Source organism: Corylus avellana, chromosome ca3 (genome assembly GCF_901000735.1).
Source record: "Corylus avellana chromosome ca3, CavTom2PMs-1.0".
In the NCBI taxonomy this organism is placed as follows: Eukaryota; Viridiplantae; Streptophyta; class Magnoliopsida; order Fagales; family Betulaceae; genus Corylus; species Corylus avellana.
The window spans coordinates 12,628,345-12,646,768 of record NC_081543.1 but is presented as its reverse complement, the minus strand read 5'-3'; the positions used below and the strand labels follow the sequence as shown (position 1 = coordinate 12,646,768).

The 18,424-nt window shown below is 36.4% G+C and overlaps 2 protein-coding genes across 2 annotated transcripts in view; both read left to right on the top strand.

Annotated features, from left to right (window-relative positions):
* The window catches only part of LOC132174116 (ankyrin repeat-containing protein BDA1-like), a 12,035-nt gene extending 5,615 nt beyond the window's left edge, over positions 1–6,420 (top strand). Inside the window, exons 3-4 of the mRNA XM_059585815.1 lie at positions 5,547–5,719; positions 6,241–6,420. Coding sequence (XP_059441798.1) covers positions 5,547–5,719; positions 6,241–6,420 — 353 coding nt within the window. The remainder of the gene's footprint in view (positions 1–5,546; positions 5,720–6,240) is intronic.
* A 5,664-nt stretch (positions 6,421–12,084) lies between these two features.
* On the top strand, positions 12,085–17,243 carry LOC132174115 (ankyrin repeat-containing protein BDA1-like). The gene is made up of 5 exons (XM_059585814.1): positions 12,085–12,361; positions 12,468–12,725; positions 13,108–13,481; positions 16,817–16,888; positions 16,950–17,243. Exons 1-5 carry the CDS (start codon positions 12,085–12,087, stop codon positions 17,241–17,243), a joined length of 1,275 nt encoding a protein of 424 aa, XP_059441797.1.
* The last annotated feature ends 1,181 nt before the right edge of the window (positions 17,244–18,424 follow it).

The following is an 18,424-nucleotide window of genomic DNA, read 5'->3' as shown; positions in this document are numbered from 1 at the left end:
TTTGTTTGAATTTTGTTTGATCATTTGATCTTATCACGATCGATCGATCGAATGCACTAGGTAGGACCAATCGGATATTTGATCAAACCTTCAATTTCAATTGTTTCAATCATTTGATCTTATCACGATCAATCGAACTAATTCATTATGATTGATCGGATATTCGATCAAACCTTCAATTTCAATTGTTTCAATCATTTGATCTTATCACGATCAATCGAACTAATTCATTATGATTGATCGGATATTCGATCAAACCTTCAATTTAATTGTTTCAAGTTTCATCGATCATTTGATCATTTGTTCATGATCGATTGAACAAATGTACTATGATCAACCGGATGATTTGAATGAACCTTTAATTTCAATTGTTTCAATTTTGATTGTCACTTGATCCTATCATTTCATTGTATCACTATCAAAATTGTTGTACATTATTCAATAAAAATTAAAATAAAATTAAAAAAAAAAAATTAAATTCTGCCTCTCTTTTAACATTCTGTTACTGCGATCGATCGCACATTGGGTGCGATCGATCGCAGTCACAGAAAGTACACGTTTGTACATTCTGTGACTGCGATCGATCGTACCCAAAGTGCGATCGATCGCAGTAACAGAGACAATTAACACGCCCACGCCAAAGTGCGATCGATCGCACCATTTTTGCGATCGATCGCACTAGGCCAGCACATATCACGTGACCTATTTGAGGTCACTTTCCCCCCACACCCACATATTTTTCTTCTCCCAAGCAGCACCCACCTCCGGCACTCATCCACCGTTTCTCACCACTCCTCCACTCCTCCACCGTTTTTCACCACCTCTACCACACAGCCACCTCACGGTTCTCTTCTCCGGCAACCATACCAGGTATTTTTCACCACCTCTAATTTACACCCCATTCCCCATTCCCATCAACACCCCAACCCCGATTACTTCCCCAACATTTTTTTTTTCTCATATTTCTGCAATTGTGGGTGTTCATCCACCCACATTGCTTTGTTTTGGTTGGATTTTGCTGTTTTTGCAGGGGGTTTTGAGCGGACTTGCGTTGTTCTTCAATTTTGGCTATCTCTAGTGCACACCAAGTGTTTGTCAAAAGTCCCCAATCAACCTCATCATGCCAAGAGCTCGAGCTTCGTCCTCCCGAGGGTCCGATACCCGAGCCATTTGTCCCCCACCCACTTTTGAGGAACGGGAGCTGCTATTTGAGACCACCTTCGCCATTCGCGAAGACTTTCAAAATCTTGAGGCGACTCAATGGGCGGTCGCCGAGTTCAAGCGACGGGGGCTCAACAAGCTTTTCAAGCCAGTCACCACCACTGCCTACAGAAAATTGGTAATCGAGTTCTATGCCAACCTGTCGCATGACTGCAACAACGTGGCGGCCCTCTCTTCCAAAGTGAAAGGCAAAGCTATTGACGTAACACGGGCCGACATTGCTGCTGCCCTTCAATGCAATCATGAGCACCCTCCAGAAGCCGCACAACTTGCTGAGCAACCGGCCAGATTCTACGTGGCGGAAATCATTGAGGACATGTGCGGTGGGCAATATGCCGATTCCCATCATAATGCCGGCAGCCGATCGAAGCTACCTCAACGGCTTTGGTTTGTGGACTCCATATTACACCGTAATGCTTTTCCCTTGGGGCACAAATCTCAGAGGCGAGATCAATTTCTTCAAACACTCTACGCCTTCCATAAAGATGCTTGGTACTCCATTCCCGACATAATTTGGAACCAAATTCAGAAATTTTGGAATGGGGTGCACGTTGGAGGAGCGGAGTCCACACATCAAGGGTACCGCAGCTGATGAGCCAGTCACTACTACTCCCGTATTTGGCATTCGCCAATGGAACAAGAGCTTGTCCCACATGCCCCGGGGACCAGCACCTGGTGCTGAAGAGAGTGAGGCCGAGCCGATGGCCGAAGATGAACCTGAAGTTGAGCCAGAGGCATCTGAGGAGGAGGAACAAAACCTCTCACTTATTGAAGAAATAGCGGGCCTTCGAAGAGAGTTGGCTGGCCAAAGAAAGGAGGCATCCAAAACTTTCAAATTGATGGACAAACGCCTAGGCAACTTAGAAGAATTGATGCAGTCCATTCTCACCCGGTTGCCACCGCCATCTGCAGGAGCATCATCTTCTAGACAGCAGTGAGCGGGGACCACCGTCTGGCTAAAGACATTAAACTTAGCGCTCATGGGAGGCACCCCATAGTTTACCCTTTTTATTTTGTTTAGTATGTTTTAAGTCAATCTTTTTATTTGTCTTTAGTTTTGTTTCTTTTTATTTGTCATATCATATATATACACTATTAGATATGTCAAATTTAATATGAATTATGAAATGGGATTTAAGAATTAAGTTTTCATTCGGGGAATTAAATCCCATTTGGTTAGGAATCATTTGGGGAATCCACTTAAAACTGAAGTCTTCAAATTAGACCGAATGAAAACTTTATCCTCCAAATGAAACTCCTAACCAAATGGCAAATATATACAAATTAAAATCTTTCTTTAGGAGGATGGAATTGAAATAGAAGAATTTTTCCTTTTTTTTTTAAAAAAAAAACATATATATATATATATATATATTGAAACAACTGTACATATGGAATATTAAGTGAAAGGGAGAGCTTTACTTTTACGGTTAAAATTTTATTTTGTTATATTTAACGGTGCATATTGTGTCACTTTATTTGAAAATTTTAAACAATGTAGTGATATATACAAAATTTTAGTGGATGCTATTGGGCATCAAATTTTTATTTTTATTTTTATTTTATTTTATTTTATTTTTTTTAATTTTCCTGCATACTCTTTAGGGTCGACAAAGTCGACCCTAATACTTAAGCATTAGGAGTCGACCCTAATGATCACTCTTTAGCGTCCACAAAAAGTGGACGCTATTGGTGGTTAAATGTATTTTTTTTAAATTTTTTTTAATTCCTACACACACTCTTTAGCGTCGACTTTGTCGCCCCTAATACTTAAGCATTAGGGTCGACTCTCAAGTCGACCCTAATGATAACTCTTTAGCGTCCACTAAAAGTGGACGCTATTGGTTATGAATATTAGGTTTTTTTAATTTTTTTTTAATTCCTCCCCACACTCTTTAGGGTCGACAAGAGTCGACCCTAATACTTAAGCATTAGGGTCGACACCCAAGTCGACCCTAATGATAACTCTTTAGCGTCCACAAAAAGTGGACGCTATTGGTGGTTAAATGTATTTTTTTTTTAATTTTTTTTAATTCCTGCACACACTCTTTAGGGTCGACTTTGTCGCCCCTAATACCTAAGCATTAGGGTCGACTTGAGAGTCGACCCTAATGATAACACTTTAGCGTCCACTAAAAGTGGACGCTATTGGTTATGAATATTAGGTTTTTTTAATTTTTTTTTAATTCCTCCCCACACTCTTTAGGGTCGACTTTGTCGACCCTAATACTTAAGCATTAGGGTCGACACCCAAGTCGACCCTAATGATAACTCTTTAGCGTCCACAAAAAGTGGACGCTATTGGTGGTTAAATGGATTTTTTTTTTAAATTTTTTTTAATTCCTCCCCACACTCTTTAGGGTCGACTTTGTCGACCCTAATACTTAAGCATTAGGGTCGACACCCAAGTCGACCCTAATGATAACTCTTTAGCGTCCACAAAAAGTGGACGCTATTGGTGGTTAAATGTATTTTTTTTTTAATTTTTTTTAATTCCTGCACACACTCTTTAGGGTCGACTTTGTCGCCCCTAATACTTAAGCATTAGGGTCGACTTGAGAGTCGACCCTAATGATAACACTTTAGCGTCCACAAAAAGTGGACGCTATTGGTGGTTAAATGTATTTTTTTTTTAATTTTTTTTAATTCCTGCACACACTCTTTAGGGTCGACTTTGTCGCCCCTAATACTTAAGCATTAGGGTCGACCTGAGAGTCGACCCTAATGATAACACTTTAGCGTCCACTAAAAGTGGACGCTATTGGTTATGAATATTAGGTTTTTTTAATTTTTTTTTAATTCCTCCCCACACTCTTTAGGGTCGACAAAAGTCGACCCTAATACTTAAGCATTAGGGTCGACTTGAGAGTCGACCCTAATGATAACTCTTTAGCGTCCACAAAAGTGGACGCTATTGGTGGTTAAATGTATTTTTTTTTAATTTTTTTTAATTCCTGCACACACTCTTTAGGGTCGACTTTGTCGCCCCTAATACTTAAGCATTAGGGTCGACTTGAGAGTCGACCCTAATGATAACACTTTAGCGTCCACTTTTAGTGGACGCTATTGGTTATGAATATTAGGTTTTTTTAATTTTTTTTTAATTCCTTCCCACACTCTTTAGGGTCGACTTTTGTCGACCCTAATACTTAAGCATTAGGGTCGACTCTCAAGTCGACCCTAATGATAACTCTTTAGCGTCCACTAAAAGTGGACGCTATTGGTTATGAATATTAGGTTTTTTTAATTTTTTTTAATTCCTCCCCACACTCTTTAGGGTCGACTTTGTCGACCCTAATACTTAAGCATTAGGGTCGACTTGAGAGTGGACCCTAATGATAACTCTTTAGCGTCCACTCTTAGTGGACGCTATTGGTAAATAAAATGATTTTTTTTTTTAATTTTTTAATTCATCCATACACTCTTTAGGGTCGACTTTGTCGACCCTAATACTTAAGCATTAGGGTCGACTTAAGAGTCGACCCTAATGATAATTCTTTAGCGTCCACTAAAAGTGGACGCTATTGGTTATGAATATTAGGTTTTTTTAATTTTTTTTAATTCCTCCCCACACTCTTTAGGGTCGACTTTGTCGACCCTAATACTTAAGCATTAGGGTCGACTTGAGAGTGGACCCTAATGATAACTCTTTAGCGTCCACTCTTAGTGGACGCTATTGGTAAATAAAATGATTTTTTTTTTTAATTTTTTAATTCATCCATACACTCTTTAGGGTCGACTTTGTCGACCCTAATACGTAGGCATTAGGGTCGACTCTAGAGTCGACCCTAATGATCACTCTTCAGCGTCCACTCTTAGTGGACGCTATTGGTAAATAAAATGATTTTTTTTAAAATTTTTTTAATTCATCCATACACTCTTTAGGGTCGACTTTGTCGACCCTAATGATTAGGCATTAGCGTCGACTTGAAAAGTCGACGCTAATGATCTTTTTCCCGCCTTTTGAATATTTCCCGCGAGTATATTAGGGTCGAGTTATTAGCGTCCACCCTAGAGTGGACGCTATTATTCATCTTTTGGGTCGACTATTAGCGTCCACTTGGATGTGGACGCTAATACATAACTATTAGGGGCGACTTTCAAAAGTCGCCCCTAATAGTTGAGTATTAGGGGCGACTTTATAGTCGCCCCTAATGAGTCGCCCCTGATGAGTCAGTTTCTTGTAGTATAGCTACTTACAACTCATAAGGACCTTGTTTGTGCACAAGGAAAGGGTGGTATGAATCCTTTACATTATGCAGCTCAAACAGGCCACCTCCGTCTCTTGGCTAGTTTTCTAAATTTCTACCCCAAATGCATTATAGATGTGACAAGTCGAAAGGAGACTGCCCTGCATGTTGCACTGAAAAATGACGAGTTAGATGCCTTTCAGGTCCTTGTTGGATTGGGGAGGAGGTTACTGAATGTTCAAGATTTGAATGGTAACGTACAGTGTAACACTGTGTTGCACATTGCAGCATCCAAAAATCAACCTCAGGCAAGTTTTTTCTACTTTGTTTTCTACTGACGTAGTAAAATAGAGGTTTATGTAGAAATATGCAAAGAAGTAGCAGTAAGGATTCAATCTCCATAACATGCTAAAAATGATCTCCAACTCATTTTATTTATAAGCATTTGTAGCGACATTTTGCGTTCTTTCTTTCATTAATTTGTAACATTTGCTTTTATTTTTGTCCATTTTAAGTTTTGGATGAGGATGGGCTAAATAATGTAGACTATTTTACAGTGATGGGAAATAATTAATTATGCACGTACAGGTCGTGAGGTGGATATTAGATTTGGGAGCCCATGTACACATTGAAAATTTTGAGGGTTTTACTGCTTTGGACATTGCGGTGGCCGGATATGCAAACACAAGTGGACAACCAAGAGATGAGGAATATGCTATGCCGTGCTGGAGCAAAAAGTGCTTCATCTCGTTATACGCGTACTTTTGCAAATTACTTAAGATCTCCTATCCCAATTAATGAGAAGTTATTCACATGGTTCTTTCGTCAGAGAATGCTAATGTCAAACGACATGCGCAATATGCTGGTGGTGGTTGCTGTACTGCTTGTAACAATTGCCTACCAAACAGTACTCAGTCCTCCGGGAGGATTTTGGCAAGATAATCAGTTCAATACCATTACCAACGCAAGTAGTGAAGTCAATCAACCCCCACACCGCGCAGGACAGTAATCATGGCCAGACCCTTTTTCCATCTACTCGTGATTATCAATAGTTTAAGCTTTTATATACCACTAATCTTAATGGTCTTAATCCTCCCTCCTAGTCTTGCTAGTGGCCTGCTGATAGTATCCTTTGGACTCCTCTTTATGTCCTATGGCACATCCATAGCAATCACAGCTCCGTTTCCAAGTTATTGGCTTCCTTATTTTTTGTTTTTCTCTTTCTTTCTTGTGTCTAACTTTGCCTTCAATGCGCTCGTCACTTGGAAGACTGGAAGAATTATGTGGGCTTTTTACGATGTAAGATTGTAAAGGTTTTTCATTATATATGTTATTTCCAAGGTGGTTGTTATCAAATTCTAGTGTTTTGATTATCTTATTTGTATTGTCTTGGATTACCACATTTTTCCTATTTTATTTTTAAATCTCGTCCTCGTATGGCACTGTGGCCGTGCGTCAATTTTTCCTACTTGAACAAGTCAATCCAGCAACAGCTTCGATCATTTCCTCTAGTTGCCTTGGACCAGGATCCACTGGAATTAAGTGGGAATTCTAGATTCTAGAATTCACAACTAGGATCTCTTGAAGGAGATCCAATGCCTGCCATGATGCCATGTATTAAATAAATAATAATAAAATATTATTTAACTTTAAAAGAAAATAATAATAAAAAAATATGACTTTTTATTATTATTATTATTTAGCCCTTAAGAGTGACTCAAGGACTAGTCTGGGGTAGCTCATGGCCAAACGATGGCCATTGGAGGTGGTTCGGCCACCCCAAGGGCCAAACCCATTTTTTATTTTTGGACTTTTGGCCCTTAGGAGTAGCCAAACCACCTCCAAGGGTCATGTGATGAATATTTTATTATTATTTATTTAGTGGGACACGTAGCATCACGGTTGGTGTTGGTTCTCTTTCAAGAGATCCTAACTGTGAATTCCAAAATCTGGAATTCACCCCTAATTCCTGAGGATCTGGTCCAGTTGCCCTGACCCTCGACTCCTTTCTCAACGCAATTAATTTATGAGATATGCTTTTCTTCATTCTACCCACCATCTCCCCACCATCTCTTCTCTCTCTGTTTTTTTATTTATTTTTTATTTTTTTGAAAAAATCAAGATGACAAGGTGAAGAGATGGTGGGGAGATGGTGGGTAGAATGCATTGTAGCATTCCTCTTAATTTATAGGGTGGAAAGGAGTATGGAGTGATTAGACGACTCTAGCTAGTAAATAGATAGGCCTATTTAAACAAGTGTTTGGTCGACAATAATAAAATAGTTGCTGTAGAACTTTTATTAGATATATGATTTTCTGTAAAAACATCCCCTTATGGCTTATGCCATAAGTATATTATATGTTTATGCCTCATATGCAAGGGTCGTGCAATCCTTTTGGGATCCTAATTAACTCGCGGTAAACTATAACTATAGTGGCAAAAGGGTATTTTTATGTAATTATGAATATGCAATCCTTCTGGTGAAGCGGCTTTTCAGTGGGCTTTTTTGCTGTCTTCTTTATTTTTAATGTATTTTTATTTTGCTTGTGATTTGCAGCTCGTTTTGTTTTCTGTTGCTTGTGTTTTTTGGTGGGTTGCTGTCTCCTAGCTCTTAGGTGTGTTGATCCTTTTGTGGAGACTTTTGCAACCGAATTTATGTTGGTTTCCTCTCTTTACTACAGTCCCTTCAACGGACTACTACAGTGCCCCTTCAGCATCAATCACTTTACAGTGGTTGTTGCTAGTTTTAATTGGGGGTTCATACTTAGTATGTACCCCTTTTGCTTCTGTAACGTCTTTGAGCGGTTTAGAGGATCGGATCACTTGTTTAACCCACTTCCTACCTTGTATAATTATTATCGCACTGTTTAGTTTGTTCTGGGTTTATTGTTGGGGAGCCCACCTACTTCTTCTTTCTTTCGAATCAGGAGTGATAAGAATCCTCTTTGTAAGCATTTCCTAAAAAAAATTTAAAAAAAAATGAATGCACTTGGAGGGAAGGGCGGTAATTCCCCTCTAGGTCCCGAACCAACGCATGCATTGATCATATGCACATACGAAACCAAGGGGCCCCCACCTCTAAAAACAAATATTAAAAAAGGTTTTTTAATTTTTGATCCCTGAAAATTTTCTTTTATACAATCCAACTTCCTTAAAATTGTATTTCTAGTTAATGTTTTTTAATCTCTTTAAATTTATTAGAAGAGATCTTTTTGAATAGATCTAACACATAAGAACGAAGAAAAGCTTTTATTCTGCCAAAAATTTCTAAGGAAAAAAAATAAAAGATTCTTGCTCCCATTAAATAAATTGAATAATCATGATTTCCACAAACCAATAGTCGTGTTAAATAGAAAATCAAAGAGAAATTCGAGAGAATACTTACGGAGTGTAGGTTTCTGAGTTGGAATTGAAGAATTAACCAAGAGTTCGCTCAAGATTTTGAGTGGAGGAAGAGGTGGCTGCCTAATAAGTGGGGTTAGGTCAAAATAAGACTCAAATCTCAATTTGGCTAAAAAGCAAATTTTTAAAAGATTTGATTTTAAGGAGACGACGCTTATTTGCCTGCACTTATATTAAAATACCAACGCTTGTTTTGTTACCAACACTTTTTTTATGTGCATCGTACACGTGCTGGAAAAACATGTGCCAAGATAGGTCTTTTTTTTTAGTAGTGTGTCTCAATTTAGCCCAAATTTCGAATTTCCAAGAACATTAAGTGGCTGGCCGTATTGGGGAGCTTTTAGAGCAAAGTTGCTAATTAAGGTTTAGGCTTAATTTCGCTTACACATCACACCAGCAATTAAAAAATAAAAAAATAAAAACCACATCATATTTTTGAAAAATAAAATTTTTGGAATAAAGGTTTTTAAAGTTATGATCCACTAATCTTTTAACGTAGGTCCAACTAGATGATTTTGCACACCCTAAGCCCAATACATTGGATTTACTCAAGGTTGTATTGGGCTCGCTCAAGGTCATCCAACCTAAATATAAGATAGGGGATGTTATAATCAAAAATAGATCTCCAACTTTCAATTTTGAGAATGCTACACAGATTCTCATGACTTTCATACTGAAAAAATTTTAAATGCATATTTTTTTAACGTGGCACTAAAACTTGTTATCAAATTTTAGATGAATTACTATTAAATTTTAAATTTTATGGTAATTTTTAGTGTCGCGGGCGAATTTGAGAATGTGGTGTACCTAACATTTCTTTTCTAACTGTGAGTAAAATCCATATATACCCCCTAGTCCATCATTTTTTATAAATTTTTTATTTGGGATATTTTCTTCATTTTTTACGCAAAAAGGAGACATTACAAAATCGCTTGACAATTAGTAAGGAGTAAATTAATGTATTTTTTCCTAAAATTTTATACTCATGGAAATAGCAAGGAAAAGCGTACAAACTGTTGATATTATGTTTGCTAGAGCAAAATACCACTAAATTCTCCAACCATACCTGCGTGCCTTGTGAGGCAAGACTAGGGGTGTCAAAAATTACCGGAAAACTGGAACCGAGAAATCGGGAAGTCGGAAACCAGGAAACCAGGGTCCTGGTTCCAGTTCTGGTCCCAGTTTGAAAAATCCAAAAGCCAAGTACCCAGGTTCCGGTACCCAGTTTTTGGTACCCGGTTTTTACCGGGAATACCGGAACCGGGTTTCCATTTATATATATATATATATATATATATATATATATAGGATTTTGGGGCTTTTTTAGGTTATTTTTTAATTATTTGAAACAATCACAACAAACAACAAAGCCCATTTAATTTAGACAAAAAAAACTAATAGATTTTTTAAAAAATGGGCCAACTTATAAAAAAAATGGGCTTATTTTAGGTATTGGACCTAAAATAAGCCCAAAAACTAATTTTCTTAAAAAATCGGTTACCGGACCGGGTAAAACCGGTCCGGTAACCTGGAACCGGGTCCCAGTTAACCGGGGTCCCAGTTACCGGCCGGTTCTAATTTTCAAAAATCAAGAACCGGGGTACCTCGGTTCCGGTTCCCAATTTTGGCCAAAAATTGGGAAACCGAACCGGGTTAACATCCCTATGCAAGACTAATTATGTGGAGCAATTTTTTGGTCGATCCCCATCAGAGAAATGTACTTAGGAATGTTTTGGTGAAATTATTTTGATGAATTTCAAGAATGAAGTAACAATTAATAACCCCATAAAATGATAATAAGAGCAATTGAAACTTATATTGGGAAGTCAACTAAATTTCATTGATAACTTTTCCCAAGGTTCGATTATTGTATTTATTCTTATATTTGTTTTTTCTTTAAAATTTATAAGAAATTTTGTCTTTATAGGTTCTTTGATTTTATTTAATAAATCATTAGATATTTTTTAATTTGTGACAGGTTCTTGGCGATCGATGTTGTAAAGTCATTGGCAGGAGTCATTCTTGTTGATTCGGGATACAATAAGGAGATAGTCTTTCAGAGGAAAAGGCCTTTTTGGAGCCTCTAAAACAGTGATCTCTCATCCTGTAAAGGAGTTAAATGAGCTATGTCAAAAAAGAAAATATAATGTGAAATAATCCATCAAGTCCCGCAACAAGGGTATGGCTTCAATAACAATCGACGTTGAAGCAAATGAGATCTCTTTCAAGGGTTCATCTACTGCTGCTGATAAAAGGATAGCAAAAAAGATAACTTCTAAGGTAGCATTGAAGTCTCTAAATGAACAGATTCTATAAAATGAATACGGGAAGCAAGTTTAAACTCTAGGTATCAATATTTTCCATATTGGACAAGTTGTGTCTGATCCCATATGACATGGTGGTTCGTTCATAATATGATATGATATGATACAAACTTAATATATTACTCATCCTTAAAAATGGGTTTACAAAAAGAGTCTTTAATAATTTATCTCATAATTAATCGCGTGATTAAGATTGTAGATAATCAATGCGGGGATAATTAGCTTGTAACAGACCTATACTAGTAAATGGTGGGTGACATCTTCGTACAGGAAGTCAAATTATTCAAATTAGATGGCTCATTAATTACTTTTGTGGAAGAAAAAAAAAAAAAAAAAAAAAGATCGAGACAATTCATCATGAGATTCTAGCGGTTGAATGATATGTTGCAACTTGCTTTTAGCAGCCGGGGAAAAACACAAAAAAGAAAGACCAAGACTCAAGAGTGTCTCCCTCTTGATTGATTCCTTCACTCCCAATCAGAACCAGACACGTCATCCGGTTGATAGTAAATGAATGAATTTTCTTACGAGAATGCGAATTAGGTGTTCAATTTTCCTGCATGTGCGATATTTATTTCTTTTTCCCGTACACTTCGCAGCATCTTCAACGTTCGTCTTCTTCTTAGGATTTGGTTGAGAATGCGTTTGAGAGGTCTAAAAATACTTTTAACACTAAAAAAATCCATTTAAAAGAAAAAAGTACTCGTTTTGTAAAAAAATTAAAAACAATTTTAAAAATTCAAAAAACCTAAAATTTGTAAAAAAAGATATTTTTGATAAAAGTTTAAAAATAAAACTTTTGTTATATTTATCAAACGTAATTCCAAACGGGCTCCTAATCTTTTTTGGTTTTTCATTTTCTCCGAATCAACTCACACACCGGTCACTGCCTTGCGGCGCCAAGCACGGCCACCGTCTAGCAACACCAGCACTGCACGGTAATCAACATGACTTCACGTCGCACGGAAACACCACACAACAACACGTGGCTAAGAAAGGATCAGACTTTGAGGGATGCTTCTGAGCAAGGAAACGTTGACGGCTTGTACTCGTCGATTGCAAGGGACCCAATAGTTTTGGACAAGATCGATGAGATTCCATTTGTTGACACCCCATTACACATGGCTGCAGCCGCAGGACTGACCGAGTTTGCAATGGAGATGATGATGTTAAAGCCATCATTTGCTAGGAAGCTTAACCCAAATGGCTTCACCCCCTTGCTCTGCTATGCATAAAAACCAAATCCAATTGGTGCTCGAGCTACTTAAAAATCATAAGGATCTTGTCTGCTCGCAAGGAAGAGCGGGTATGAATCCGTTACATTATGCAGCTCAAACAGGAAACCTCGATCTGTTGGCTAAAATTCTAAGACTCTGCCCCAAGTCGATTGAAGATGTGACAAGTCAAAGTGAGACTGCTCTGCATGTTGCACTGAAAAACGACATGTTAGATGCTTTTCGGCTCCTGCTTGGATGGCTTCGGCGGGCCTGGTTTAGAAGTGCGGGATCATTGGAGTCCAGGATGCTGACTTGGAGGGATTTGGATGGTAACACTGTTGCACATTGCAGCATCCAAAAATCAACTCCAGGCAAGTTCTTTCCACTATGTTTTCTAGTGAAGAAGTAAAATAGAGTTTGTATGATGGAGGTCTATCTTGAAACATGCAAAGAAGTAACAGTAATCTCAAGAACATGCTAAAAATTATCTTCAACTCATTTTATTAAGTATTTGGTAGAGACATTCTATGTTCTTTTTTCTTTAATCTGTTACATTTGTTTTTATTTTTGTCCCTATTTATTTTCTTTTTAGCATTTTGGAATTTTTTTTTCGGTGGGGTTGGGAGGGGGTTGAAAAGTGTAGACTATTTTACAGTGATGGGATCAGTAATTGAACACCCGGCCTCTATGTTGTACAGGTAGTAAGGTGGTTATTGGCTCAGGACTAGCGTACTAGAAGATACCTTGTAAAAGCCAAGAATTCAGAGGGTTTTACTGCTCTGGACATGGTGGATAACCAAGAGATGAGGAATATGTTATGCCGTGCCAAAGCAAAACATGCTTCATCTCTTCCTAAGGTTGCTTCTTGGACAGATTACTTCATATCTCCTGTCACAATTAATGAGAAGTTATTCGTATGTTTCTTTCGTGGGAAAATGCAAATGTCAAACGACATGCGCAATATGCTGTTGGTGGTCTCTGTACTGCTTGTAACAATCGCCTACCAAGCAGTACTCAGGCCCCCTGGAGGATTTTGGCAAGATAACTCCATTCCTGGAACCAATAATCAGTTCAATATCACAGCCGCCACCAGCGCTACTAATGAAGTCAATCAAGTCCCACATCGGGTGAGGACAGTAACCATGGTTATACACATTTTCCATCTACTCGTGGTTCTTAATACTTTAACCTTTTATATACCACTACTCTTAATTGTCCAAGTCCTCCCTCCTGGTTTTCCTAGTTTCCTGCTCTCCATATCCTTTGGACTCGTCTTTCTCTCCTATGGCACCTCTATATCAATCACAGCTCCGCTTCCAAGTTATTGGCTTAATTATTTTTTGTTTTTCTCTTTCTTTCTTCTGTCTAACATTGCCTTGCGTTTCTTCGTAACTCGGAAGCATGGAAGAGTTTACAGTGCTTTCTTTGATCCTGAAAAAGTGTTTTGAGCTATATATCCTTGAGTTCATGCAATGTAGTTTTATGTTAGAGTATATATTTCCTACATTAAAAAAATATATATTAAATTGATATTGTATGTTATTTACCTAGTAATCAGGTTTGATGGTAATCAAATCAATAAAATTTGTTTGTTATACTTATCTATTTCAATTATGAGCATTTGTATTGTAATCAATAAAGCAATAAGAGCATAATGTTGTTCTTTGGGCTTTATTTGTGGACGTAGGTCATAGACCGAATCGCGTAAAATTATTTTGTCTCTTTTATTATTTTGTTTATTTATTTCCAATATTTATATATAATTTCCTATTTCATTATGAATTTCTTCAGTTTAAGCTCGATCAATACCATCGCACCTTACTAAGGAGCTAAATTTCCTAAACATACATGACTTATTCTGGCCAAGAAATCTCACGATATGGATAAAGCTCGAAATTGGTTAATTGAACTTTAATTTATATATAAGCATAAATAAATACTAGAAGAGCATCTAGCATTCTCCAAATTAATTAGTAGAAACTCATAAATAAAATTTTGGAAGAAATATATTATTTCTATCTGGTTATCAACTATCAGGCAATTTATAATGTGATTCTAAACTTTTAATTTTCGCAATGTCCTCACAAACTACTATTGAGTTGCAAATATTATCTCATTTTGTGCAAAATATGACAAAAATATCTCTGATAAAATTTTCGAAAAAAAAATTAGAAAAAAAAAAAAAGCAAAAAATTGGCACTTATTCTATATATCTCAACTTGAAATAATCAAGAACAGCTTCATTCTTTCAATTGCCCTGACCCTCGGCTCTTTTCTCAACGCAATTTGTAATTTTGTAGGGTGGAAATTAAGGAATATAGGGTGAGTCGACAACTCTCAGTAAAAAGATAGGCTTAGGAATAAGATCTTTTTCAGTCTGTTTTAGATCGGAGAATATCAAGTTAATAATTAGGATTTTTTTAGAGAGATCCCAAAGCAACACATATCCCATTAATAAAAATAATAATAAAATAATATATATTTTAAAAATAATTAAATAATAAAATAATAATAAATTTAAAAAAACTAAGGGGTGGCCGGCCACCCCAATTTGGGCTGGAGGTGGCCAAAGCCACCCCGTCGCCCATTGGGGGTGGATCGGCCACCCCCAAGGGCCCAATCAAATAAAAAAAAAAAAATTAATTTGGAGCTCCCCAATGGCCATGGGGTAGCCGACCACTCTTAGCCCGTGGGGTGGTGATTCCCACCCTTGTTCTTTTTTAAAATTTTTTATTATTTTATTTTTTAAATATTTTAAAATATATTATTTTATTATTAATGTAATATTGTGTGTGTTAATAAACATGTGTTTCATTTATGACTTCATAATCTCTCTAAAGAGATTCAGACTATTAATTGAATATTTTCCAATCTAAGATGGACTAGAGAGGATCATGTTCTTAAACAAGTACTGTGTGGTCATCGAGCCTTTAATTTATCGCTGACAATAATGAAACAGCTGCCGTAAAACTTTTAGTAACATAACAGTAAACCATGTGTGAATATATAATGATTTAATGTAAAAACATCCCCTTATGGCTAATGACATGAGTATATTATATAGGGATATTCTCTTTTGCGTTCTACAAGCCATCTCCTCACTATCTCTTCTCTCTTAAACTTTTATTTTTTTATTTATTTTTTTTTTTTAGAAAAAATCAAAATGTTAAAGTGAAGAGATGGTGGAGAATGGTTTAATAGAAATTAATATATGGAGTAATTGATGGAAACCTGGCGTGCACAGTGATAAATGGGCAAAATTTTTTTTATTATTTTATTATTATTTTTTATTTTTTTAAAAAAAAAAAAAAATTTTTGCACTGGCGATGCGTGGGCGCCGCGCGTGCCATCATTATTCTTATATATATATATATATATATGCGTCATATGAATGGGTCGTGCAATCCTTTTGGGATCCTAACTCGAGGTAAACTATATTATAGTGGCAAAAGGGTATTTTTATGTATAACTATAACCCCTGTATCCTAGCTGGCTCCTGAACCAAAGCATGCATGGAACGTAATCATCATATGCAGAGACGAAATAAAGGGGTAGTTGGCCCCCACCTCTAAAAATAATATTACCTCTAAAAATAATATTAAAAAAGGTTTTTTAATTTTTTAAAATAGACACAGTTTTTCTCGCATGGTGCACATAATTTTATAGTAAAATTTATTTTAGCACTATTAAAAAAAAATATATATTTTTCAAATGTTTAGTACAAACTCACAAATAAAATTTTGGAAAAAAATATATCATTTCTATCGGGTTATCAACTATTAGGCAATTTATAATGTCATTCTAAACTTTAAATTTTCGCAATGTCCTCACAAACTACCATTGAGTTGCAAATTTTGTCTTATTTTATGCAAAATATGACAAAAATATCTCTAATAAAAATTTGGAAAAAAAAATCAGATAAAAGAAAGCAAAAAATTGGCACTTATTTTATATATCTTAACTTGGGATCTGGCTTGCATGCTGTAGTGAAAACTACCGCACACATGTTGCAGTGGAAAACCGTTTTCCACTAAACTATACTATTTTCCAAGGTTAAAAATTAGGTTTAAAAAATTAATAATAAAAAATTCATTAAAACTTAAAAATTATAAAAAATAATAATAATTAAAAAGCTAAAAATATTAAAAAATAAAAAGAAAAATAAGAAGAAAGAAAAATGGGCTTTCATTGTTCCAGATCGTCGATCATCATCTCCTCCGGCGGCGGCATGTCGAAATCCTCCATTTTTCCACGCCCAGACCTTGAGAATGGGACCCTTTCTGACTGAAAATCTTCCTTATAAAACTGTCCCATGCTTTCCGAGAATGTCACAAGAAAAAAAAAAAAAAAAAAAAAAAAAAAAAGCCTCTATATTTGTGACCCTTTCTGCAAGATTTTTGTGTTCACATTTGAAGTCTTGAATATTTCTCCATCTGGGTTTTCAGTGTAATGCAAATTGAAGGTCCAAAACATGCCCAATCTTGTTCTTGGTGTCCTTCTCAAGCTTCTGCAGCACATGAACACAGACATAAAGGTTGCTGGTGAGCACAGGTCATTTCTATTGCAAGTTATGAGCATTGTTCCAGCGCTTGCAGGTGGTGAGTTATTCCCAAACCAAGGTTTCAGATTCCTCTCATGCCACCTATGTATCTCTCACTGATGAACATGATGATCTCATTCTTAGTGATAAGATTCAATTGGGTCAGTTTATTCATGTTGAGCGGCTCGAAGTGGCCTCACCAATCCCTATTCTTCGTGGGGTTAGGCCAATTCCTGGCCGCCACCCTTGTGTGGGAAGCCCTGAAGATATTGTTGCTACTCACTCGTTGGGATTTCTGAAAAATGGAGGAGGATTTCGACATGCCGCCCCCGGAGGAGATGATGAATGACGACCTGGATCTGCTGAACAAGGGCCCCATTCTTAAGGTCTACGTGTGGGAAAATGGAGGAGGATTTCGACATGCTGCCCCGGAGGAGATGATGAAACAATGAAACCCATTTTTATTTTTTCTTTCTTTTTTCTTAATTTTTTAATATTTTTAGCTTTTTAATTATTATTTTTTATAATTTTTAAGTTTTAATGAATTTTTTATTTTTAATTTTTTAAACTTAATTATTAACAGTAAAAAACAGTACCATTTAGTAAAAAACGGTACTCCAGTAGCTTTCATTACCGCATGCAAGTTAGATCCCTACTCGAAGTAATCCAGCAACAGCCTCATTCCTCCAATTGCCCTGACCCTCGGCTCTTTTCTCAACGCAATTTGTAATTTTGTAGGGTGAAAATTATGGAATATAGGGTGAGTCGACAACTCTCAGTAAATAGATAGGCCTAAACAATTACTGTATAGTCATCGAGCTTTTAAATTATCACTGACAATAATGAAACAGCTGCTGTAGAAATTTTAGTAACATAACAATAAACAATGAATGATTTTCTGTAAAAAACATCCCCTTATGGCTTATGCCATGAGTATACTATATATATGTTTATGCGTCATAATGGTCATATGTATGGGTCGTGCAATCCTTTTGGGATCCTAACTCAAGCTAAACTATAACTATAACTATAGTGGCAAAAGGGTATTTTTATGTATAACTATAACCACAGTACCCTAGCTGGCTCCTAAACAACGCATGCATGGATCGTAATCATCATATGCAGAGGCGAAATAAAGAGAGAGTTGGTGGGGCCATGGCCGCCACCACTAAAAATAATATTAAAAATGGTTTTTTAATTTTGAAAATAGACACAGTTTTTCTCGCATGGTGCACATAATTTTATAGTAAAATTTATTTTAGCACTATTAAAAAAAAAAAAAAGCATTTTTCAAATGTTTAATAGACAAATATTTTTTTTTTATAAATTAAATTAGAGAAAGTTTTTCCAACCAAGTTGGAAGGAAAACTCTATACCAAAAAACTTTCTTTTATCCTATCCAACATTCTTAAAATTAGATTCTTAGTTCATTTTCTGATCATTGCTCAAGCATAATAATCTCCAATTGCATAGAAGTAACCTTATGTTCTCTCAGAGTATTTCAGGCACTAAATTTGAGAAACGGATCAT

Coding starts and splice junctions, on each gene's coding strand:
- LOC132174115 (XM_059585814.1), top strand. CDS start 12,085: ATGACTTCACGTCGCACGGAAACACCACACAACAACACGTGGCTAAGA. Junction 12,726..13,107: donor CATCCAAAAATCAACTCCAG/GCAAGTTCTTTC, acceptor ACCTTGTAAAAG/CCAAGAATTCAGAGGGTTTT. Junction 16,889..16,949: donor ACATGAACACAGACATAAAG/GTTGCTGGTGAG, acceptor CAGCGCTTGCAG/GTGGTGAGTTATTCCCAAAC.